General features: G+C 49.0%; 1 protein-coding gene across 8 annotated transcripts in view; it reads left to right on the top strand.

Moving 5' to 3' along the window:
• RPAP3 (RNA polymerase II associated protein 3) overlaps window positions 1-25,581 on the top strand; it is a 319,254-nt gene that overhangs the window by 224,701 nt on the left and 68,972 nt on the right. For all 8 annotated transcript variants that reach the window (XM_085653336.1, XM_085653330.1, XM_085653333.1 and 5 more), the window contains one exon: window positions 12,453-12,673. In XM_085653336.1, coding sequence (XP_085509462.1) covers window positions 12,453-12,673 — 221 coding nt within the window. The remainder of the gene's footprint in view (window positions 1-12,452; window positions 12,674-25,581) is intronic.

Below are 25,581 nucleotides of genomic sequence, written 5' to 3'. Positions count from 1 at the left end.
TCCTTCCTTTGCTAGATAGAAGATAAAATTCCTGTGTAAGGTCTTTACTGTCACACAACACCTAGAAGGACTTTGATAAACCAGCAGAAAATCTGGTTGAATGGCCTGCAGGATAATTCGAGCAGATGACCAGCATCAACCCCAGGAAGATTTTAAGAACTAATCCTACTAATGTCTGTGTTCAGTCTCTAGAGACTCCGTTAGATGAGGGATCTAAGAAGTAAAAAGACCATTCAAAGTGGTGACGCTCCTCTTAATCATAGCGATCCGTGACGTCGACAACATGTACTCCTCCTGTCCATTGTGGTGAAGACAACCTTGACATCTAAACACTATTCAACTTGAAAGACATTCACGTAGAGCAAATCCATACATCTATGTTCTCATAGGGTCTGCTAACTTTAAAGTTGAGGCTGCTAGATACATCGGATTCAGAGTACTCAGAGAGTTATTAACTATCACATGAGATAACTATCAGCACATCTCTCCCCTAGGCCTTTGTTAATTGGATCTGCACCACTCCATGTTTCTACATTTTTGCCAGCATCTCCGCCACTTAGTCTTCCTGCTCTTTCAAAAATGTATACTCTTCATATACTCGTTCATCCTGGGTCTACCTCTTTCTGCAGTTTCTGAGAGGCCACATCCCAAATGTCCTTCAAGAGGTCATGCTCTTTATCGATTTTCCTGACTCCCAGTCTGATAGCTTCTCAATATCCACCCTAGTTCTTGTTCACCCCCATAGTTAGCAGTTGCAGTTCACGTCTGCAATTACAATCCAGATGACAGTTAGATAGGAACGCATTTTTGCTAAGATTGGAAACAATGACACTGGCACAGAAACCATAAAAATGAAGCCTTAAGTCATGCCCATCGGAAACAAGCCCAATCAGAACATCAGCAACCCTCACGGAATAGCACATACCAGTGCGAGAGTTCTTATCAGATACAAGTTTTACAATGTATAGAGTTTATAATGACCATGATGCAGTAAAAGTATGTATGTCATTATTTCCAAGCATCCAGCTCCCAAGTACAGTAATGTGTCAATACAGGACAATAATGTACAATGCCAATGTGTGTAAAATAATGTAAAACCCCAATAAACAAATTTTAAACAAAAAAGAGGTCATGCTCTTTCCGCAAGATTTGTTCCTGGCATTTGCATTTTTACATCTGAGGCACTCTAGGAGAAGATCTTGTATACCTTGGGGTTCTCGCACTCCAAGAACAGTTGCTTTCTCTTCATCCTGGGGATATTGATCAGGAGTCTCTTTCCTCTAGAGTATACCTTCAATGAGGTGCAGGTCAGCGGAGCTGCAAAGCTTAGTCTACCAATGCATGCGCCTCAATCCTGTCCTTCAATAATATTTTATACTTGCCTCAAGACCACTTCTGCCTCCTGTCTACTCTGACCATCCATGCATCTATTTCTTACTCCAGCCTCTACCAACGTTGCACCTTCCAGACCCCTAAAAGCCATTTCTAGCCTCCTGATCTAGATCTCTGTTCTTTCATTTAGATTCTCAGCCCGATTCCGTCATTGCCTCAGTGTTAAAGTATGCCACAGTAACTTCTTCCATAGTTTCTTTGGATGAGAAGAGCAAATTTCTTGAGTCAGTGGGCAGGAAGATGGGTGTACTATCTGCCATGGTGTGGAAAACTGGCATTGCTCCTGACTTACTTGCAGGTATAATGGGTCACTATGGTATTACCTCAAGTGCTTCACCAAGATGTTTTCCATGAAGTCAAAAATGACATCCAGGAAGTATCCACGAGAGAATACTAGTATTAAACTAAGTGATCAGTGTGGCTGCCAAATCCTCCGATGTGTCAGCACATGGATACTGTCATGGATTGGCAATGAGATGTAATTTTTGACTTTTACTGACCGGTCAGACCGGGGTGCAACAAAACGATTTAAAATTTTCCTTTTTGGGTCATATGCAGATGAGATGAGGTCCCTCCTCAAAAAATAGGAAAGCTAATGTATTTTTTTCTTTCTGACTTGAAAAAAGGCAGCCAAATAAAATTTGACACCCATTCTTAATCTCAAGACAGCAGATAAATGGATAAAAAGAGAACAATTCAGAATGCTATCTTTACATCAGATTTGTCACACCTATAGCAGGAGATTAAAGGTGCACAATAGAATTAGTGGACACATATTTCATCTTTCTGATTGTTGTAAAGCATCAGAAATTCCCATGGTTTCTGGTATACAGCAGTCGCAACCACACAAAATTCTTGCCATTCGGCTTCAAGTTACCTCTCAAAATGTTTCCAAGCATGCAGTGATTGTAGCAGCATTCCTGAAAAAGCCAAAGATATAAGTATATCTCTATCTAGACCATTAGCTGATTATAGGCTCAACACCACAGATGGCTTGTGCCACTATTGAAAGAGACTCTCCATCCTTCCCTGACTTGGTTTGCAAGTCATCTATGTCAAATCAACATCGATCCCAGACCATTCAGTTTACTACCTAAGTACGAGACAATAAAAGTGTGTCTTTGCAAGAAGAGACCGTCGTCTATCTGTCAGAAATGTTGCAGTCTTCTGGAGGTAGTACCTTCGATATCATCTGTACTGGGGACAATGACTTCATGCATTTTCGTAGTACCTCACATCCAGCAACACAAGACCTCTTCAATAATACCTACAGGACTATTTGTGCCAGTACAGCAGCAGCTTGAAAGTCAGGCTAAGTCTATCATAATTATTTTCAGTCACTTGAGAGCAGTCCATCTGGCCTTCATGTTATTCATATGAGCTTTTGAGATGGACTCTGTACTGGTACAAACAGACAATACGACAACAACGTACTGTTTAAACAAGCAAGGAGGGATCTATACCATGGGCCTGTCTCTGCTAGCTCAATTGATCTAGAAAGGGCTAATAGCCAGGAATCAGCAGAATACAGTCACACCCTTACCAGGTGTTCAAAATGCAGAGAAATGCTCAGTAGGACATGCAGAGAAAATCATGAGTGGGCATTACTCGACCTCCTGCTGTAAGACATTTTCCCTGATTGATTCTATCCTCCAATAGACTTCGCCATAAACAGAGGAAGCAAAAAATGTCCAGACTTCACCTACAGGTACTGTCAAAAGGACGCAAATGGGAATGTCTTTTTGATATGTCAGGAATGTTTCTGTACACCTCTGATACCCCTGTTTTCAGCAGCTTGCCTAGTGCCAAGTCAAGATGATCTGATCTCGCTAGCTCTGGAGTAGCTATGCAAATGGTGTTCACTGACCAACACAGGAGACTCGATCTCATGCACACGTTCTTGGGCCTTATTCAGCTTACTAATCTTCCATTGTTTAACTTAGCCGCCTAGCTTCTGAACGCCTGCAATATAGACATTTAAACCAGTGGGCAAGTGCTGGACTTGGCCCTTTTTGCAGGGTCATCCCTGAACTTTTTGCCTTCCTCCTGTATTTGTTTCTGACCTGTAGTTGGTGGTTTTATGACTCTGGGCACTTTACCACTGCTCACCAGTGCTAAAGTGCATATGCTCTCCCTATTGTAAATTGATGTATGGATTAGTGACTCCATGATTGGCTTATTTGGTTTACTTGTGAGAACCTAGTACAGTGCACTGCGTGTGCCCAGGGCTTGTAAATCAAATGCTGCTGGTTGGCTTGCAGCACTGATTGTGCCATCCACCGGAGCAGCTTTTAAAGTGTGTCTCTGTCCTGCCATTGCAGAGCATGTGTGCAGTCTGGTACTGCCATGCTGACTTGGCAAGTGCACCCACTTGCCAGTCTCTAAACCTTCCCTTTTCTACATGTTAGCCACCCCTAAGGTAGGCCCAAGGGCAGGGTGCATTGTATGGAATAGGTAGGACATGCCCTAATGTGTATGGCATGTCCTGATAGTGAATTACAGGCATTTTCGTTTTTCACTATTGCAAGGCTACCTGTCCCCATAGACCAGAATGGGCAGTTTGATTATAACACCTTATAATCCTAACTGACCCAGGGAACATGGTAGAAATTCGAATTTAGTATGCCTGAACTCAGAATGATAAAATACATCTTTTAGCCAAGTTGGTTTTAACATTCTGTGTTTAAAAATACCACTTTTAGAAAGTAGGTATTTTCTTATCTAACCATCCAGCCTGCCTCTGCTAGCTTGTGTATTGTGTGTCTGGTTTTGTGAGTGACAGGGGCTGGTGGATTCCAGGAGACAGGGTGAGTCAGCACAGGGCTGAACAGACCTTTCTGCATGTAGAGTGGTGGGAGGGGTCAGCACCTGGGTCTGAATAGGGATGTGCCTGCCTACCACAATGCTGGTGCCACCTCCTGTGGTGCGTCTCATGTCCCTGGCCCACACTGTCAGAGGAAAGGAGTCCTGTAAACAAAGTGCTCCAGAACTGCACAGAACTGGTTTGAACTAGGTACAGGCCCTTCTGCCTTCAGAGGACAAAGGATTTAGTAGTATAAATATAGGGACCCAGACCCCAAGACTTTAGATCACTTCTGGGAATCAAGACAAACCTTTGCTGAGGAGAAGAACCAGGAAGCTGAAGGAGGACCCCTGTGCTGTGTGTTTGGGGGTTGGCCTGCAGTGGTTGCTTCACTGCCAAAGAAAGGAGAAGAGGACCGAGTGTGCTTTTCATCAACTTGAAGAAGAATCTCCAAGGGCTTGAACTTGCGTCCTGCCTGAAGTCTCAGGGATACAACACTTCACCATCCAGCTCCCCCCTGAATTCCCTTGCTGGGAATCGAAGTGCCTGCTGTTGTGTTGGGCCTTCTGAGAGACTGGGGGTCGCTGGGAGCGCGACTCAACCACTAGAAGCGTGACGCCGCCGCAGTTGCCGTCGCATCGCCATGGAAGCGTGCCGCCGCTGCCGCCATCGCATCACCGAAGCTCGTCGCATCACCGGAGAAGCATGCCGTCGCCGCAGAGGTCACGTCCCATCACCGCAGAAGCGTGTCGCAGGGCCTGTCGCGGCTCAGAAGATCGAGTCGCCGCACGGCCGTCGGGTGTGCACACATCGCATCAGCGTTGTCGCATCGTAACCAAGACGCCATTTTGTCGCATCGCACCGGAGAGAAGTATCGCATCGAGGTGCCATCTTGACGCATCATACCGGAGAGCAGTAAGAAACCGACGGATCACCTCCCCACACAGTAAGGAAGCGAGCATCAACTCCCCTGCGCAGCAGTAAGGAACCGATGCATCCACTCCCCTGAGTGTAAGGAACCGACGCATCACCTTCCCTGCGACCCTTTTGTTACGCATCCAAGGTACTTTGAGAGTAAAGTGTCACATTTACAATCTTAAGAGAACTGAGGTATTTCCTACCATTTTAAAGTCTATTTTTGAATACAGTATTGTGGATTTTTGTCGTTGGTCTTGTGATAAGTCTATATATAAATATACTTATTTTAATAATACAACCTGTGTGGTGTCCATTTGTTGTGTTGTCACTGTATTACTGTATGTGCTCACAAATGCTTTACACACAGCCTCTGAGATAAACCTGCCTGCTCGTACACAGCTACCAAGGGGGTGAGCAGGGATTATTTTAGGAGTGTAGCCCCTTACCCTGACTAGACCCAAGGGTCACTATTTGGTCAAAGGTACCTACCTCTGCGAACTAGAGACCCCCAAATCTAATAGCAAGGTTTTTCTAAAGAGTATTAGGATGGCTATGGTCATCTTGCCGGTCAGGAGACCTTTCAACCCATAAGAGTTTGACATAGTTATCTCTAGGCTTATGTGTCCTCCTTTCATATCGATATTTAAATCTTAGCAGAATTTGACTTGGGAAGCTGCACTTCTTATAAAAATTGCTGGTGCTTTAGAATTAGTGAGATTCAAAGCTCTTTACCGCTGCACGCCTTACACTGTGTTCCATAAAAAAAAGTGGTTCTGAGGATTTGTCCAGTTTTTTGTCTAAAGTATTGTCACATTTCTATTGTAGGCCATTTCCTTACCTTCTTCAAGAGTCCTACTGCTCAGGCAGAAAGACCCATTTCATACTCTTGATTTTAAGAAGTTTTGTTCTCCTTTAAATAAGATTTGTGAAATAGTTTTCCTATCACTACTATTGTTTTGTGTTCCATTTTAATAGTATTTGGTTCCTTTTTCTAAAGTTACAAAAAGATATTCGGCCAATATTGTTTTTCAGTTCACTGCCAAAATTATGCATATTTGTTTTAAAACTGGATTTTCTAGTAGTATTTTAGATGGATGGATGGACAGATAGACAGAGCCTCACCTCTCATTAGTCAAGACCCCTCTCCACACTCAACAATGGTAATAAGTAGCATATTGCACTCTACACCTACTGGTTATATCTATAAATGTATACATGCATATATATATGTGTGTGTGTGTGTATATTACCTACTGGCGGTCGCCAGTAGGTAGTTATAGTTAGGACCACGTTTCCATAGGAAATCCGCAACATTCTATTTTGAATAACTTTTGCGCCGGTCGACGAATCCTCGCGAATGTTTCAAAATAGGTGGGGCGCTACGCTCCTACCCTGAAAGTCTCGGGGGGATTCGTCAAGTGGGGGCTGAGATAAAAGGGGGGTCCCAAAACGCGTTTTTCCCATGCATTTTTCCATAGGACCTTTAGACACAGCTACAGCCCGAACGGCTGAACAGAATTACTTGAAATTTGGCAGAGAGGTAGTCCTCAGGTCAAGGAAGTGCCTTTTGTAGGTTTGGTGTAAATCTGTTCAGTAGATTCTGAGAAAATAGCCTTTAAATCAATATATATATATCTGAGCCAGCTTACGGTGCGCTTACGGTGCGCTTACCGTACGCGTACTGTGACGTGCGCGAGCGCGATTCTGATTGGCTCTTAGATCTTAGTAAACATTCGAATCTGCCGAAACCAGGAAGCTGCGGCCGCCATTTTCTCTCTCGCACTGAGAGTGTGGATTAAAATACAAAGCACAAAAACATGTAAAGGGGCTGTTTGGACAGCTCCAAAGCACCTAGCCATGTTGAGGGAGTCCCCAAAGATCCCCCGAAGCCAAAAACTAAATTTTTTTTTTCCGCTAATTTCGCCGATTACGGTTACCGTACGCATACGGTAAAAAAAGATTCAAAAAAAAAAATTATCCACACTCTCCCCAACCCGTGTGCAAATGGTGCCCGAAGGGCACCATTTGTGCATGGCTTTATAACAGGTGTGAAAAATTAAAATATTACCCTTCAAAACGAAGTGCATCATATGTCCTCCATGTGCGCACGGTGCGCGAAGCGCATCGTGCGTACATGGCCCATCTAGCGTAACGTGGGCACGCGGTGCGCGTAGCGCACCGCGTGCCCACCGTGCGTGTACGGCACTAACTGCGTAAAGTGGGTGCGCGGTGCGCGAAGCGCACCGCGTGCTCATTGTGCGCGCACCGTGCGCGAACGGAACGAACTGCGTTAAGTGGGCGCGCACGCCACGAATGGCGTAAAGTAACTTAGCATTTAAAAAAACTTACAAATTCACTGAAAAAACCATAGGTTTCACACACGTTATAGTTAGGAATTAGCATTTAAAAAACCTTGCAAATTCACTGAAAAAACCATAGGTTTCACACATGTTATAGTTAGCGGAAATTTTACTGATAAAAAACCAATGAAATTCCCCCGTTATAGTTAGTGCAGGCAACTATAACTCACGCGACCGCAATCTTCTGCTGATGACATATGTGTCTTTATGAAAAAAAAATATTTGTAATATATGTATAGCTAAAAATTTATGGAAGAAGACATGGGCAAATAAGTGTCTAAATACAGTATTAGCATCAGCAGAGGATTGCGGTCGCGTGAGTTATAGTTGCCTGCACTAACTATAACGGGGGAATTTCATTGGTTTTTTATCAGTAAAATTTCCGCTAACTATAACATGTGTGAAACCTATGGTTTTTTCAGTGAATATATATATATATATATACACACACACACACACACACACTTTGTACTTCTCGTTCAGTCAAACTTTCTATAGGAAGAGCATTTTTTATTTTTTATTTTGCTCATAACTTTGGTGCCAATTGGCTAATCGTCACAGCATGCTCCATCCAACTCTGCTCCTTTCTTGTAATTTTCAAGGTGATCCGTCAAGTGGGGGCTGAGATACAGGGATTCCAAATCTCGTATTCCCCTTGCAATTGATAATTGCAATGTTACACCGTGCTCTAGAAAAATCAGCTGAACAGAATTACACCACATTCGGCAAAAGGCTAGATTTGGACTCAGAAAGCATGCTTTTGAAATCTATTGTAAATCTGTCTAGCGTTTTTTGAGAAATTAAGGTTCAAATCTTAGTGATATCTTGACAGTTGGTGTCTAGATTGGTCACTTTAAAGGGGATTAATCAGTCCTGAGTGTTTGGTCACAACCCGAACAGTTTGCTATGGCAGTCATTGCAGGGCTCAGAGACATGGTCCCTGAGTCCTGAAAATAAATTTAAAAAATATGTAAATGATCAGGATCAGCGCATATTGACCCCAGAGGGCTTGGGAGGTGGTCAAAAGAGACCCTCCTTGATTGGCTGCCCACAACATTGACAATTTATTGTGGCAGCCATTACAGGACTCTGGGACATGGTGCCCATTGACATGCCTATTTTGAGGGTCACCAAAAGGAGCACATATAACGGGTGATAACAGCTTTTAGTCACAGTATAAATTGTTTGTTGGTGGTACCATTCCAATTGTAGGTATTGTGGTGTATTCTAAGGGGATTATACCCTATGCTACACGCCTTACACAGTGTTCCCTAAAAATAAAGTGGTTCAGACGTGTGTCCCTTGCTCATTTTGACACTGGATTTGAGCTAGCCTGGCAGATGAGGGGTGTTAACCTGAAATCGGTCCCATTATGCTTGATTCCAGTTCAGGTAAGACCTGGCGTGGCAGTTCGGACTGGACTGTTCCCATGAGGCACAGGGTCAAGACTGATATGCAAATAGCTGGGTCTGAACTAAGGTGAAGAAGTGAGCTAAAGAACGATGATGGATTTAACCCAGATCTGTGACTGGGGGTGAGTGTCTAAAAGGTTTCCGCGCTCCGTCCATAATTTCCTTATGCTTGCAGGATTCCTTTCAAACAAGGCTGTCATTGGAACCGTTTTATGCACTGAAGGAAAATGAAGGCCCTGCCACCAATAATTACCCAAGTAGTTACATTGAGGTGCACGCCATGTCCTGATGCCTTAATGTAATGCTTGTGTCATTATTGTATGTGCACCTGTGATAGATCTCTGCTTTCCAGAGCAGTAAGCATAATTTACATCGAAAAAACCCTCATTTAATTCATTTTGAAAAGAAATGTTTTAGGTTTTCGTTTTGATTTCGTCAAGATGTTTTCAGGTGTGCCACACTTTTGTCCTAAATACAGAGCGTTAACGGTCTTATTGTTAATTAGAAAACTGCAGTGCAGAGGGGGTGAGAGGCCAAGGGGCGGGCTCAGACAACAGAGGCAGGGGGAACAGGGGTAGAGGCAGCAAACTGACTACGCAGGGCAGGAGAGAGGGGTGGTGGCAGACCAATGGACTGCATTGGGCAGGGGAAACGCCAACCATGCAGGACTTTGGCAGAACAGCAATCCATGGAGGGCAAGAGCGACACCGGACAATGGATAGCAGGACGACTTGGCTATGGGCACCGACAATAAAGCTGACAGGTAGGGCAGGCGACATGGTTAGTGGCATGACAATAGACCACACATTGTAGATCGGGCAGTAGCAGTACAACGAACTATGGAATGCAATAGGGAGGAAGCGGGGGCACGCACACATACAAAGGAGGGCAGGGGAGGGGGGCAGAGACAGCAAGCTGACCACATAGGTCAGGTTGGAGGGGCATGAGGGAGGGGTAACACATTACAAAGGATCATGGAGGGCAAGATAGCGAGAGCAGGAGCATGCCCATGGACAACAAAGGGCAGTGAGCGGGGGGAGGGTCAGCATGCTAACCATGCAAGGCAGGTGGGGAGGCAGTGACAGAAGAATGAACCATTGAAAGCAGGAAGGAGGGTAGGGTCCGTACATGCAGATGGAGATCAAAGGACTCTCACGAGGAAACCAGAGGCAGCAAACCTACTACAGAGGGCAGGAGGTTGGCCAGGGACACACAGATAGACAACGAAGGGCAAGCAGGAGGGAAGCAATTTGACTGCGGAAAGCAGGCTGCGGTGCATTGACCACCAACAGAGGGGGTGGGCCTGTGCCAAACTACAATTACGAATGGGCAGAGGCTGTGCACAGTGGGGGGGTTGGCTAAATATTTTTAAACGCCTGAGAAATTCACTTAAAAGAAACAAAGGTTAAATAGAATTTACCAGGAATGAAAATAAGATCTTAGCTTTTGTTATAAAAACCTTAGAAATTAACCAAAGAAACTAAAGGTTAATATATCATTATAGTTGGGTAAAATAAGTTAAAAACGCCCAAAAAATGAAAAAGCACAAAATTCTCCCGTTATAGTTCAGTGAGCTAACACCCATCATACACTGCTTATGACATCTCATATTACATCACTCATGACATGTTTAATGACGTCACTGGGGACAATTCAAATGACATTGATGACATTCGTGATTGTATCACTAATGATCAAATCCAAGCTGCTGCTCCTAAAATTACTTCTCAGCCATGTTAGTAATAAGTAAGGACCCACAAATATTTACAGCATATATTGACTCCATGTACATCGGTGAAAATATAAATAGTGTAGTCTTGGAGTCAAATCGGATTCAATTTGATAAAACTTGTATGGTTCAAAATTTTACTTTTTAAGTGCAAGTAGTATTACATTTAAACATTGTAGAAACGGAGTACAACTAGTGTGAGCTGGAGACACAAGTTACAAATATGAGGCCAGATTGTGTGAGAAATACTAAAGTTTATGTTCAGAATATATTACTCACCTGTTAATTTCTGTGCACATGCTGACATTACAGAGTTGTCAGGTGGGGCTATCCGCAATGTTTTTATAAACTGGAGAGTTATAAGGTACAGATGTTTAGTCCCAGAAGTTCAATGAAAATTCTGAAACATTGTATTGCAACATCTATCTAGTGCTTGCTACCCCTATATGGGGCACTAAGGCACTTGTTCTACCTGGAAAATGCTAAACCCTGTAGGGTGTTAACTGTTAGTTTGTTGTCTCTGTTTTGATCCAGTGTGGAAAGTGGTACCGTCTTGTGCGTGAGTACCACCAAGGTACGGTTATCGTGTTATATGACGCAGCAGTTAGCATTGTGATGGATGATGAAGTGTGAGGGATCGACCTGCAGTTCATGGTTTTCAGTGAGCTGGCAGCTTTGAGCAGCAGTAGACTTTATTAATATCATCCCAAATCTGATTGTCATTGTGAAATGCCAATAAGTGCCCATAGTATATTGCTTCTCTGGACCTTGGACTAAGTTCTCTGTTGGCTAGCGGTATGTGGCAGATATCTTCAGTTATTCTATGCCTGTCAGTTTATTGCTGTGGATTGATATAGTACTTGGTGATGAATATCACCCTTCTCATGTTTGTATTAAGTGAGTGTATGAGTGTCAAGCAGGAAAAGGAAATTATTAAGCAGACTGACTGACTGCTAAATGTTATGGTATTTAATTTAGTGTGGATAATATACTGCATTGTATTGTAATTGCAATGTATAGAACTTACTAGCCCTGCCGGGGCATTGTTGTGCTTTTACTCTGGGCAGCATGCTGCTCTAGGTACTAGTGTAGTGTTTTAAAAAAATATTTATTGTTGGTTATTGGGATTAGTCTTGTGCTCTATAGAAACCTTTATTCCAGTATCTGTATGGTAGATTACATTAATAGGAATTAGGTGTGATCTTCGGCAGGAGAGGGGAATATGGCAATTTCATTCAGTGGTTGGTGATATTAATAGATGAGCTACAGGAGATAAAGAATTGATAGGGAGAAGTGTATGACTTTTAAAGGAGATTGTGATCTTTGAAATAAGGTGTGGGCTGTAGGATATTAATGATTAAGGCAAACAGGCATGAGGTTTAGAGTAGGCTGTCCTCCAAGAGCAGAGGCATGCAGAGTATGGGAAGGAAGGAGAGAGTCATTTGATGTTTGGTATTCGTGATTAGGCTGTTTCTTGCTTCCTGCGAATTGAAGGGGAAGAACTGAGGCCTGCATCCAACTCCAGATAAGCAAATAACAAATTGGTATGCAACTTAACTAAAAATCCTTTATCCTCACTTGCAAAGTTGATGGTAATATAGCATGTGAAGAGAGTGTACCCAGGTACTAATAGTTGATGGTAATATAGCAAGTGGAGTGTAAGTAAGGGAGTGTACCCCAGTTACTGTTTTGGCATTATTGTTGGTGGTTCTGCTCTGGCCCATGTACCACTACAGTACCATGTATTCGCTGCGTTTATGAACTCTGGGGCTGGTCTAATGACCTTTAAAATTACTTTTCACTCTCCTTTTAACAGTGATTTTTATTTCCCCATTTAGAAACCTTTAAGAAGGATGATTATTCAGGAAGTCAGTGATGAAATTGCTAATACTGATATGCCATATATATCAGCTACTGATCATGGCACCCTTTCGATTGGAAAACATACATCTTCCATTGTAACAGAACAAACGTCAAGCCATGATGGACTTGTTTCCCCAAGTGGTACTCCTAAAGCTAAGTTGTTGAAAATAGAAGATTCTGCTAACACAGCTATTCTGTAAGTTAAACTATTTATCTTTACTCTTGCATTATTTGTGACAAATGCTCAGAAGAGTGTATTTTTTATTGCGCAAAATTGCATTTTTCTGGTAATTTTTTGTCTCGGTTTAAAGAGCTTTAGCTCTATTATCACCATAATTCATGTACTCAAAGCAGGGAACTTAGCAGATCCCTACAAGGGAGATTTTTTCTGGGATTCTGATTGGTGTACATTTTTTACTTGTAAACATCATGTCTAACATATTTACATTTAATGTTGTACCATTAGCACATACCAGCTCTGTTTCATCAGTGCTGTTGCTAGTTTAATTTGCTGTAAATGTGCTTCGACAGAAGTCCCAGTGTTTGCTCTGCATGTTCCACTGCACCCTAGTATGAGGAAATGGGGTGTATTATAGGGTGTGTTTGTGCAACCTCACTCTGTAATACTTACCCCTTTAGGTCCAGTAGGTTTCATCCGTAGAACCCTCAGCTCAACCCTGAGTAGTTGTGACACTGAGCAGCAAGGCTTACACAGAGGAACACGAATTAAGCGTTTAAACAGCACTAAAACATCAGAACTAAAAAGGTCCACTAGAGGGTTGCTTTGCAAGCAAAATTAAATCGGAGCAATTTCAACCAATTGCAAATAAGCCTTGGCAAAGTCATTGAATTGAACTCTTAGTCATTTTTTCGAGGAAAACTTCGGTAAGTTTCAGTGCGGTCTGTTAAAGGTACTTGGGGCAACCAATTCCGTCCGGGAGCTAGTCAGGGAGACCGTCAAGGTCCCAAAGAACAGCTACCTTCAGAGGAGTAGCAGTCCTTCAACAGTTCCAAGCGCTTTATCCCCATAGCAGTGGATTTCTTTAGAGTGGTCCTGATGCCAAGGATGCAGGATGCTGAAGATGCTCTAAGGATGCTGTGGATAGAACGTGGTCTTCCTGCAGGGATTCCTTGGTCCACAAAGATGGTGAGGGGATTCTGGATGCAGGGTCGATGTCCCACAAAGTCCTCTCCAGTCTGGCCGAAGTCCAGTCCCCTGTTGTCAGGGTCACAGGCCAATCCTTCCTGGGTCTGTAACTTTTACTTCTGAGTGTCCCAGCAGCTCTCCAACAGCAGTCTCAAGCTCACGGAAATCTGGTGCAACTCTGTGCATCAGGTATTGATTCTTGGTGCTGCACGGCAGTGGTGGTAGTGGCTTGGAGATTTGGGCTACTAACTTGCCCCAGCAGGCTTCTACAGCTGTTGTCCCTGTGCTGTGAACAGGCCGCCAGTCATCTGGCCCTTGGAGTTCTTCTGACTTGACTGAACTCTGGCTGCAACTTCTCCCTGAGCAGGACAGTCCCTCTCTTTGCTAGCCAGCATGTGCAGTCCTAGTTGGTGCAGCTTCTCTTTGCTGGTTCTTCGGTGCAGCAGGGCAGTCCTTCTTCCAAGTCGGTTGAGGTCTGATGTCCGGGTGCTCCCTTTATGCTCAGAAAGTGCCCTCAGGCAGGATGCAGTTGGTAGCCAATGGGCTACCAGGATACCTCCCACAAACTACCACTTCCTCTGGAGTGTGACATCTGGCTATCCCAGGGTGGACCATTCTGTCCAGTCCCAAGATGGTGAGACCCCTTCCTTGATGTACAGACCTCACTAGCCCAACCTCGGTGTATGGCTACCTCAGGGCTACAGGCCCCTGGGGAAACCAATTTTGCAGCTGGTTGTCCCTCTATGCCTCTCTTGCCAGCCTGTCTACCTCACCAATGGAGCAGCCCCCCCACCGGTGCTACATATCTGCCCTTCAAAAGCGGCTTTGCCTTTGAAGTCTGCCTTTCGGGGATAAAACCCAAGTAGCTTCCTGAGGGCAGTGACACTTCCCTGGCCTGCAGTCCATCATTTTTCTCCTTCCTGAGAGTCGTTAGCAAGTCTTTGCAGGAGGGCAGAAAGCTTTCTCTCGCGGAGCAGGCTCCATGTGTGCCGGTAAAAGTACCGGAGTTTTAAAGGCACCAAAGTGGCAGCTTTGTGAAAGCTGAAACAAGTTACATTAATTTGGGATACAACAAGTAGGGCTTAATAACAAGTGTTTTGATACCTTGGAGTGCCTACTGTGGCTGTACCGTTCAGGAGTTAGCACAGCTGAGGGTTCAACATGTAACCCTGTACTCGCCAATTAGGTGATCATGTCTTTCCACAGTGAAAAATTTAGTTTCCTGTGCTTTACTGTCAGGACATGTCCTGCCAGTGTCATATGTTGCACCTTGCCTTTAAGACCTGGTCTTCCTGTCAGAGGGGTGACTTAACACATTCCATGGGAAGTGGTGGCTTTGTCATTGCTGGCAATGGCAAAGTCTGATTAGCAGCGCACGACTGCTCTACCAGTCTGGGACTGTTGGACTTGAGGGTGGCACATTCAGTGCTGCAAGCCCTGGGGCACATCTCTAACTTACATTCCCTGGGTACCGGAGTCCCATTTAATAGGGACCTACAGGTAAGTTAGCCATTTCCAGTTGAGTACACCCAAATTCAACATACACTTTAGGTTCAGAGCACTGGCAAAGAGTTCTGGTTACCAGGCCTCAGTGCACTCTTGAGTCGAAAAACCAGCAGCATCGGTCAAACAACTTGGGACTTACCATACAAAAAGAGGCATTTCGTTCACCTAGTAACATGGGAGAGCTGCCATTTTTTTCACCTTCTAGGTGGGTTGGGAGACCACAGCCACTCACCTGGGCTAGGTCCAGAATGACCATCAGCACACCCAGCTACAAAAGATCCCTGAGTGAGCTGAGTACATTTTCCTCGAAGACATATCCATAACTTGCTGTGGGGGCAAACTAATGCACATGAACTTCTGGGTACGTTGACAGACCTTAAACTGTCACAATATTTCAAGAGTTTTTTCCCAGAAAGCCGTATAAACTTGTCTGCCATTTTAGCCACACCACTGGAACCAGACAGTCTTTCTGCTCCCTAGGTTGGCAGAATGCGGGTGGATGCCCCGTTCCCTCCCAGCCCTTACATCAAAACTGTATTTTTAAAAAATACCTGATTTCCTTTCATTTGCCATTCGGATGGCTGCAGTATTCAGACACCTGGTCAGACGCCACATAGGGAATAATACCAACCCTGGGCATTTTTGCGAATTAGAATTCCAGTTAAATCCACGTGGTGTGGCTTGCTTGGGATCCCAGCATGTTTTCTCAATGAGAATGCCCTGCAAACTTCTAAACTATTCCTAAAACACACAATTTCCCAACACTTGACAACAGAAATTAGCTCCTTACTTCGCTGTTGGGTCAGCCAGCACTAAGGGAACCTAGTCAGACCTGCATATTTCTGAAAACTAGAGACCTGGAGGTATCCATGGTTATGAAGCCCAGCACGCTTTTTTATTTTTTATTTTGTTTTACTGAGAATGCCTTGCAGTCGTCAAAACTATGGACCTGATTGCCTTGTTCTTCAAAGACTCTGTCCACCCGCCTCATTTAGAGTGGGATGGACTGTAGGCATTCTGTCGGTGGAGCAGTCATTGGTTGAGGGAGTAGGGGTAATTGGCTGAGAACTTTACACCGTCCTTCTTAAAACCAACAGACTTTTTGGGGTCTTTTTTTAGTTGTCCTTCATCGCAAGGAAAAACTTATCTGTAACAAACTGAATAAAACAATAATGACACCCGCACCTTTTGATAAAGTTCCCAGACTGTGGAGGTCATTAGGTTTGCTTTTTCCCACTTTGAGAGTTTTGTTTTGGAAAATCACCCTTTTCAAAAGACTTCCGTGTTCCTCAACGAGTTCATGACAGTCAGGCTAAGATACTGCTCGAGAACCATGCCAGGTGGCAAATGTGTTCCCTGCAGTGGGGCCTGAATTCTCAGTATGCTTAGCACCAAAGAATACGGTCGTATTCCATCCAGGTGTTAAAGGAGATTTCAAAAGACCTGCAGTGGTGGCTATCCAACCGCAGTAAGACCAGTGGCAGACCTCTCTCCCTACCCCACCCAAAGCTAATGGTTGTGACAGATGTATTGCTTTTATGAGGTCTTTTTGTATGACCGACTGTTTACAGCCTGAGTCCAGTAACGCTTGAACCTTCTGTCCGTTCACCCTCGCACTTACGTGGAACGCCGGCCCCATCTCGGCTGTGTACAGTACTGCTTTTGGGATATACCCGATGTCCATTGGTTCCTCCGTCGTCTTTTTGTGGGGGCAGGCCCTGGCTATATGTCCCCAATCTCCGCACTCAAAGCATTGGGGTCCTCTGGTGGGCGGTTGCTCGGGTGGTTTTGAGCGACTTCGGGGAGGGTCCGGGACGTGTCTGTTGTTTGGCCTCACGAATTTCCCCGGAAGAGGTCGGAATGTCCTTTCTACGTCTCTGGTACCATACCGAGGTTGGGCGCGGGAAAACGTGGCTGCCATCTCCATCGCTTCCTTGGTACTGAGGCTGGCATGCTGTCGAAGCCATCGCTGTGTATTATACGGTAGAGCCTCGAGAAATTGCTCTAGATAGATTTTATCCATAATCTCTTCCTTGGAGTTCTCTTCCGGCTTCAGCCACTTATCGGCGGCAAAATTCAGCCTGTAAAAGAGTGTTTTCGGGTTTTCCCCTGGTTGTCCTTTGTCCTTTCGGAAGCGCAGTCTGTATGCTTCTTCGTCCAGTCCCAGGTGGTCAAGTATCACCTTCTTTATGACTCCGTATGGTGTAGTGCCCACCGGATTAGCGACCTGATAGGCGGCTTGAGCCTCGCCGGTTAGAAGGGGGGCTAGAAAAAACGGCCATTTGTCTTGGGGCCAGTTACAGGCTTGGTCGGCTCGTTTGAAATTCAGAAAGTAAGTGTCGGGATCCTCTCCGGGCACATATTTGTGCAGTGCGATTCCTGCAGGTCCATGTGCTGAGGTACGAGGCAGGGGACCCGCTGTCTGTTCAGCCGCCAGTTTGTGAATGCCCTCGATCTGGGCCGTCCTGGTATTCTTGAATACCTCTCGGTCGGCTTGGGCGGAGCTCCATTGTCTTTCCAAGGCCGATCCCAGTTTGTCTTGGGCCTTTACTATGTGCTGAATGAGGGCGTCCATTATACCCAATGAACATGTGCCCGCATTCTCCACCACTTGTAAACGGGTGGGTTCCAAGGGGGTCGACACACGCAAGTAACGACCACGACGGAATGCTTTAGACAGTCTTTTTATTTGGTTCAACAGTTCGTGTCGAGGAGGGGAAGCGAACACAAAGTCTGTAACGGGTCGCAGCGGATTTATAGGGTACAGGAAATAGGCGATTTTCTCTCCTCTGGTAGGGATACGGTGTTTCTGTGGTCTCTGGCCGGATGGATCGGTGACACAGGCCCTCTGGTGCTGGGCCCCTTCGGTTTGCGTTGTCTTTCCTCCCCCGGGTGTCCGCAGCGACGGGGTGTTGACATAGAGAGAACAGAAAAAAAAGAAAGATTCAGCTCTTCGGTTCTGATTTGTTTCCCGTATAGCCCAAGGGCAGGGTGTGTGTGAGGGGTTCACCACAGTGTGACTCGGACTGTCTCTGGGTTGGGGGAGTGCTCGTGATATGAGGAGGTGAGGGGCAAGGCGCGGGGGCAGCGCTTTGACTCTTAGGGCTTTCTGTGCTCCTCGCGTTCCCCTCGGCTACCTCCCGACCCAGCCCGCCACACGTCTCCGTACCTGAGCGAGCCACACCCCTCCAGAGGTGTGGCTGGGCGATACGGGGTAACCTTGGCCTCCAGGCTCTCCTTCCTCGAGGCTGGATCCTTGTTGTGGCTCCTCTCGTCCGGCTTCTTTTTCCGATGCTCCGTCTGCTCTCGTCTCTTCGTTGTCCTTCTCGCCTTCCGGGCTTTCCCCCTTGCCGTTGTTCCGGTCCGTCTTTTCTTTCTCTTGTCTATCGCCTGATAGGCTCCTCATCCTCGACGTCTCCTTCGGGGGCGTGGTTTCCTGAGAAAGAGCTCCAGTTAAAGGAACAGGAGTCTCTACTGGGCTCACCGGGCATCCAAACGTCTCCGTCCATAAAAGGTGGAGACGCGGGCTGTAAAGGAAATAAATCAGGGCTGTCAGGGGTAGGTGTCCACCATTCTTCGTTTTCCCCTTCTTTTCTCGGGCATATGAGAGGAGTTTTGGTTGCCTCCCGGTGACAAGGGGTCTGCTATCAGACGCCCAGTGGGGGGGGTGGAGGCATCATTCACCTTGCCAGGCACGGCCTTGCTCAGAACAAAGTGTCACCCCTCCCCATGCTCTGAATACCGATCTCTCTCTCCAGCCAGGTCTGACCCAGCTGGCCCTGCTGCTCCAAAACCAGACGGCCAATACACATACTAGCAAAGCCTACCGGAAAGCTCAGGCAAGAAAATACTGCGTTTCCAGAAGAGGCATTTTTGAACATGGAATATATAAATGGTTCTTACTAAAAGGTGTATCTCAATGTCCTGAGCATAAACATCAAACTCGAAGTTCCTATCAGGTTCTGGGGGTCAGATAGGATTATAGAAGGTAATCCTCAACCTGCCCATTCTGGCCTATGAGAACGGATAGCTTCACCATAGTAACAGTGAAATGGAGGTTAAACTCGCTATTAGAACATGCTACACAGACCTAGGCATTATGGTTATCCTAATTCATACAGTCCTCTTTACACGGGGAGCATTCGTGCTGTGGCACTGATTAGTAGTGGCACGGCGCCCAGAGCATCTAAATCCAGCCAACATAAAAAATAGAAAGCGAAAAGGCGACGGGAGACCCACGCCAATGATGCCAGGTCTAACAGTCCCTAGTAAAGTGCACTGAGTGTGCCAGGGCCTGTAAATCAAATGCTACTAGTGGGCCTTCAGCACTGATTGTGCCACCCACGTGAGTAGCCTTGAAAAGGTAATTCAGACCTGCTATTGCAGAGTCTGCACGCAGTTGGTAACTGCCATGTCGACTTGGCCAGTGCACACACTTGCCAGTCCCTAACCTTCCCTTTTCTTACATGTCAGGCACCCATAAGGAAGGCCCGAGGTACCCCTGTGGGCAGGGTGCAGTGTATGTGAAAGGTAGGATATGCCCTGGTGTGTGTGGCATGTCCTGATAGTGAATTACAGCACATTTCGTTTTTCACTATTGTAAGGCTACCTGTTCCCCATAGGACAGAATGGGAAGTTTGTTTATAACATCTTATAAACATAACTGGCCCTGGGAACTAGGTAGGAAAAAAAGTATGCCTGAACTCAGAATCTAAAGGTGCATCTTTTAGTGAAGGTGATTTTTACATTCTGTGTTTGAAAATATCACTTTTAGAAAGTAGGTATTTTCTTGCTCAGTCAACCTGTATGTCTCTGCAGGAATGTGGATTGCCTGTCTGGGTTTTGGATGACAGAAGGCTGGGGAGCAGGAGTGGCTCCAGATAGTCTAGGTGGGTCAGGAAACGGCTGAATAGACCTGGGCTGCAATGGAGGAAGGGGGAGGAGATTTCCTTCCACCTAAGAGGGCCTGGTCTGCCTCTGACAATGCGGTCCGCACCTTCTGCTAGGAAATCACACCAGAGAAGGCACACCTGGTTCTGGCTGGGCACAGACACTCTCTGCCTAAGAGATCAAAGGATTTTGGGATATAAATACTGGGACCCAGACCCCTGAACTTTAGAACTCTTGGATCAAGAAGACTGCCAAGAATAAGAGCTGGAGAAGATGTGAGGAGGACCTACCACTTTGCTGTGTTGGCCTGCAGTGGCTGCTTCTGTCTTGGGCAGTGAAAGGACTGGACTGAACTTTCTGCAATCTCTATGTGAGTTTCTCCAAGGGCTTGAGGAAGAGCTTGCTCCCTGTTCAAGAAGTATCAGGAACAACAAAGACTTCTGCAGCACTGGGGACTGTGTGTTTTGTGCTGTAACAGAGGAAAAGCAACTAGACGACGTCTACAATGCCGCTGCCGACTCCGTGTCCTGACGGCACCACAGAGGGCACCGCCGCACCGCGACCCTGGTCTCACCGACAACGCCTTCTGATGCCGCCATAGGGCTGCTGCTCACACCGCAACCTGTGGGCATCGCACTCCGCCTCGCTTCACGACGACGCCTTGGCACTGCAGAGGGCACTGCCGCAACTCTGCAACTCTGCACCGCGACCCTGGTCTCACCGACGCCGCCTGCTGACGCCGCCACTGAGCCGTTGCTCGCACCTCGACCTATGGGCACCCCACACAGCCTCGCTTCACTACGACGCCTTGGTATCCCGGTATCCCCGGCGACGACTCTCCACGCTGAAATCGACACCGCTGCTTGCACCGTGGTTTGAGGGCACCGCTCGTAAAGTTACACGACGCACCGCCCTCATCCCGCACCGCTGCCTTGGCCTACCGACGCCGGCGCCATCGACTCCAGTTCGTCAGGTGACGACAGCGCTTCAGCAACGAGGACGCCGCTGCGTGCACAATCAATCAATCAATCAATCATGGAATTTTTACCGCGTGCTACTCACCCGGAAGGGAAGGGTCTCAAGGCGCCTGGGGGAGGGGGTCTGCTACTGCTCGAACAGCCAGGTCTTGAGCTGTTTCCTGAAGGCCAGGTGGTCCTGGGTCAGCCGCAGGTGGACGGGCAGGGAGTTCCACGTTTTGGCTGCCAGGTAGGAGAAGGATCTTCCTCCGGCGGTGGCTCTCTGGATGCGAGGAACGGCAGCGAGGGCGAGGTTCGCGGATCGTAGCTGGCGGGTCGGGGTGTAGAAGGTCAGGCGGTCGTTGAGGTACCTTGGGCCCAGGTCGTGGAGGGATTTGTGTGCGTGGGTGAGGAGTCTGAACGTGATCCTCTTGTTGACAGGGAGCCAGTGCAGGTCTTTCAGGTGGTTCGAGATGTGGCTGCGTCGGGGGACGTCCAGGATGAGTCGGGCGGAGGCGTTCTGGATGCGCTGAAGTCTTTTCTGAAGCTTGGCTGTGATTCCAGCGTAGAGGGTGTTTCCGTAGTCGAGTTTGCTGGTGACGAGGGCCTGGGTGACCGTCTTCCTGGTTACGGTCGGGATCCATCGGAAGATCTTGCGGAGCATGCGGAGGGTGTGGAAGCATGATGAGACGGCGTTGACTTGTCTGGTCATCGAAAGGGAGGAGTCCAGGATGAAGCCCAAGTTGCGTGCGTGGTCCGTTGGTTTGGGTGCGGTGCTGAGGGCCGGGGGCCACCAGGAGTCGTTCCATGCGGAGGGCGATGATCCGAGGATGAGCACTTCTGTCTTGTCCGTGTTCAATTTCAGGCGGCTGATGTTCATCCATTCGGCGACGTCTTTCATCCCTTCGTGTAGGCTGGCTTTGGCGGTGTCGGGGTCTCTGGTGAGGGAGAGGATCAGCTGGGTGTCATCGGCGTAGGAGATGATGTTGAGGTTGTGTTGGCGTGCGATGGCCGCGAGGGGTTTCATGTAGACGTTGAAGAGGGTGGGGCTGAGAGATGATCCTTGCGGGACGCCGCAGATGACTTCGGTGGCTTCCGAATGGAATGGAGGGAGGCGTACTCTCTGTGTTCTGCCGGCGAGGTATGAGGTGATCCATTCCAGAGCCTTCCCTTGGATGCCGGTGTCGTTGAGGCGTTGGACTAGGGTGCGGTGGCAGACAGTGTCAAATGCTGCGGAGAGGTCTAGGAGGATTAGTGCCGCTGTTTCACCGTTGTCGAGCAGGGCTCGGATGTCGTCGGTGGCCGCGATGAGGGCGGTCTCGGTGCTGTGGTTGGCTCGGAATCCGGACTGCGAAGGGTCGAGGGATCCGTTCGTCTCGAGGAAGGCGGCCAGTTGCTTGTTGACGACCTTCTCGATGACTTGGGCGGGGAAAGGAAGGAGCGAGATGGGGCGGAAGTTCTTGAGGTCGGTAGGGTCTGCTGTTGGTTTCTTCAGCACTGCACTGAGCTCGGCATGCTTCCAGCTCTCTGGGAAGGTGGCTGTGTCGACGGAGGCGTTGATGACGTCTCGGAGTTGGGGTGCGATGGTGGAGGCTGCTTTGTTGAAGACATGGTGGGGGCAAGGGTCGGTCGGAGATCCGGAGTGGATGGTGTTCATCATGCGGGTCGTGTCTTCGGGGGTCACCTCGGTCCATGTCTGGAGGGTGGTGGCGGGGTGCGTAGGTTCGACCGATGGGTGCGGGGGTGGAGCGCCGAAACTGTTGTGGATGTCGGCAATCTTTCGGTGGAAGTACGAGGCGAGGGAGTCGCAGAGGTCCTGAGAGGGAGTGATGTCGTTGTTGCCGGTGCTGGGGTTGGAGAACTCCTTGACGATGTTGAAGAGCTCCTTGCTGTCATGGGCGTTGTTGTCCAGTCTTTCCTTCAGAGATTTCTGCTTGGTGGTGCGGATGAGCTGGTGATGTCTGCGGGTGGCGAGTTTGAGGGCGGTCATGTTGTCGGCAGTCTTGTCGAGGAGCCAGGCCTTCTCGAGGGTGCGGCAGGCCTTCTTGGAGCCCTTGAGTTCGTCGGTGAACCAGGTGGCCTTCTTGCTTCTGGGCTTGGTGAGCGGGTTCTTCAGTGGGGCGAGGTCGTCAGCACAGGAGGTCAGCCACTGCGTGAGGTTGCGGGCTGCTGTGTTGGGGTCCGTTGTTCTGACAGGTAGGCTCTGGCTGAGGGAGGTGGCGAGCTGGTCGGCGGTGATCTTGCTCCAGTTTCTGTGGGGAATCTGCTTCGGGTGATGGTGGACCGTGTTCTTTCTGAAGCTGAAGTGGACGCAGCTGTGGTCAGTCCAGTGAAGTCCAGTGGAGTGGCTAAAGGTGATGTGCTTGCTGGACGAGAAGACGGCATCGAGCGTGTGGCTGGCGTAGTGGGCGGGGGTGTTGACCAGTTGCTTGAGTCCGAGGTTGTCCAGCAGGGCGGTGGTGTTGCGGTCGTTGTTGTTCTCCAGGTGGAAGTTGAGGTCCCCGAGGAGGATGTAGTCGGTGGAGGGGAGGGCGTGTGGGCTGATGAAGTCCGTGATGTCTTCGCAGAACTGTGTGCGCGGTCCCGGGGGTCTGTAGATGAGGGTGCCTCTGAGGGTGGTCTTGGGGTCGGTGTGGATCTGGAAGTGCAGGTGCTCGGCGGCGTTGAATGCGTCGATGGAGTCAGTCGAGATGCGAATGGTGTCTTTGTGTACTATGGCGATCCTTCCTCCGGTCTGGTTGACGCAGTCCCTCCTAACGATCTTGTAGCCGTCCGGGATGGCTATGGCGATGTCGGGGGCTGAGGAGGCGTTCATCCAGGTTTCCGTGAGGAAGGCGACGTCTGGAGACGCGGTGTCGAGGAGGTTCCAGAGTTCCACGGCGTGCCTGTGGACGTAGTGGGTGTTGATCAGGATGCACTTTAGGTGGTTGCTGTTGTCCGTTTTGGTGGGCGCGGTGCCGGTACGGAGGCAGGAGAAGTTGCAGGATCAGCATACGAAGGGTCCATGAGCGTGTCGCGGGGATGCTCGGTAGCATCCGGAGGTTCTGCCGGCGTTGAGTGCGTTGAGTGCGGCGGCATCGTAGGTCCTGCGGGGGGGGTGGCGGACGCGGGGGCCAGGGGGTCTGGCGCTGGGCGCGGTCCAGGCGCAGACGGGCTTACCTTTGGCGCACCTTCGGCGCTCAGTCGGCGCTCCCGCTGCGCGCGTCCGCTGCGCGGTCGCTCTGGGGGCGTCATAAGTAAGGAGCCGGGAGGGAGGGTCAGCTGGGAGGCGGGGGGACCAATGGGCTGCGAGGGGAGGCGGGACTGGTGTCAGCGGCGGGAAAAGAGGAGCGGACCAGGGGCAGTGGCGGAGGAAATGGCGCGAAGGAGAGGCGGCGGCACCTACCGGGAGGAAGGGCAGCGGCGGTAAGGCGGGATGCGTGAGCTACGAGCGTCAGGCAGCAGGAGGCGTCGGGATGCAGCAGGCAGCAGGAGTTGACAGGATGCGGCAGGCAGCAGGGGTGAGGAGCGACCAGCTGTGGGGGCACAGGGGGTCACGCTGACCAGCCCGCCTCGGTCCCCTTAAGTAAGGAGCCGGGAGGGAGGGTCAGCTGGGAGGCGGGGGGACCAATGGGCTGCGAGGGGAGGCGGGACTGGTGTCAGCGGCGGGAAAAGAGGAGCGGACCAGGGGCAGCGGCGGAGGAAATGGCGCGAAGGAGAGGCGGCGGCACCTACCAGGAGGAAGGGCAGCGGCGGTAAGGCGGGATGCGTGAGCTACGAGCGTCAGGCAGCAGGTGGCGTCGGGATGCAGCAGGCAGCAGGAGGCGACAGGATGCGGCAGGCAGCAGGGGTGAGAAGCGACCAGCTGTGGGGGCACAGGGGGTCACGCTGACCAGCCCGCCTCGGTCCCCTTAAGTAAGGAGCCGGGAGGGAGGGTCAGCTGGGAGGCGGGAGGCGGAGGGACCAATAGGCTGCGAGGGGAGGCGGGACTGGTGTCAGCGGCGGGAAAAGAGGAGCGGACCAGCGGCAGCGGCGGAGGAAATGGCGCGAAGGAGAGGTGGCGGCACCTACCCGGAGGAAGGGCAGCGGCGGTAAGGCGGGATGCGTGAGCTACGAGCGTCAGGCAGCAGGAGGCGTCGGGATACAGCAGGCAGCAGGAGGCGACAGGATGCGGCAGGCAGCAGGGGTGAGGAGCGACCAGCTGTGGGGGCACAGGGGGTCACGCTGACCAGCCCGCCTCGGTCCCCTTAAGTAAGGAGCCGGGAGGGAGGGTCAGCTGGGAGGCGGGAGGCGGGGGGTTCAATGGGCTGCGAGGGGAGGCGGGACTGGTGTCAGCGGCGGGAAAAGAGGAGCGGACCAGGGGCAGCGGCGGAGGAAATGGCGTGAAGGAGAGGCGGCGGCAACTACCGGGAAGAAGTGCAGCGGCGGTAAGGCGGGATGCGTGAGCTACGAGCGTCAGGCAGCAGGAGGCGTCGGGATGCAGCAGGCAGCAGGAGGCGACAGGATGCGGCAGGCAGCAGGGGTGAGGAGCGACCAGCTGTGGGGGCCTGCTAGCATTGCGACGAGCACAGCCTTCATCTCGCACCACGACCCTGGTCTCACCGACAACACCATCTGATGTCGCCA

Source organism: Triturus cristatus, chromosome 4_1 (assembly GCF_964204655.1).
Source record: "Triturus cristatus chromosome 4_1, aTriCri1.1, whole genome shotgun sequence".
Taxonomy (NCBI): domain Eukaryota; kingdom Metazoa; phylum Chordata; class Amphibia; order Caudata; family Salamandridae; genus Triturus; species Triturus cristatus.
The sequence above is the reverse complement of the archived record's forward strand: the minus strand, read 5'-3'. Positions and strand labels throughout refer to the sequence as shown.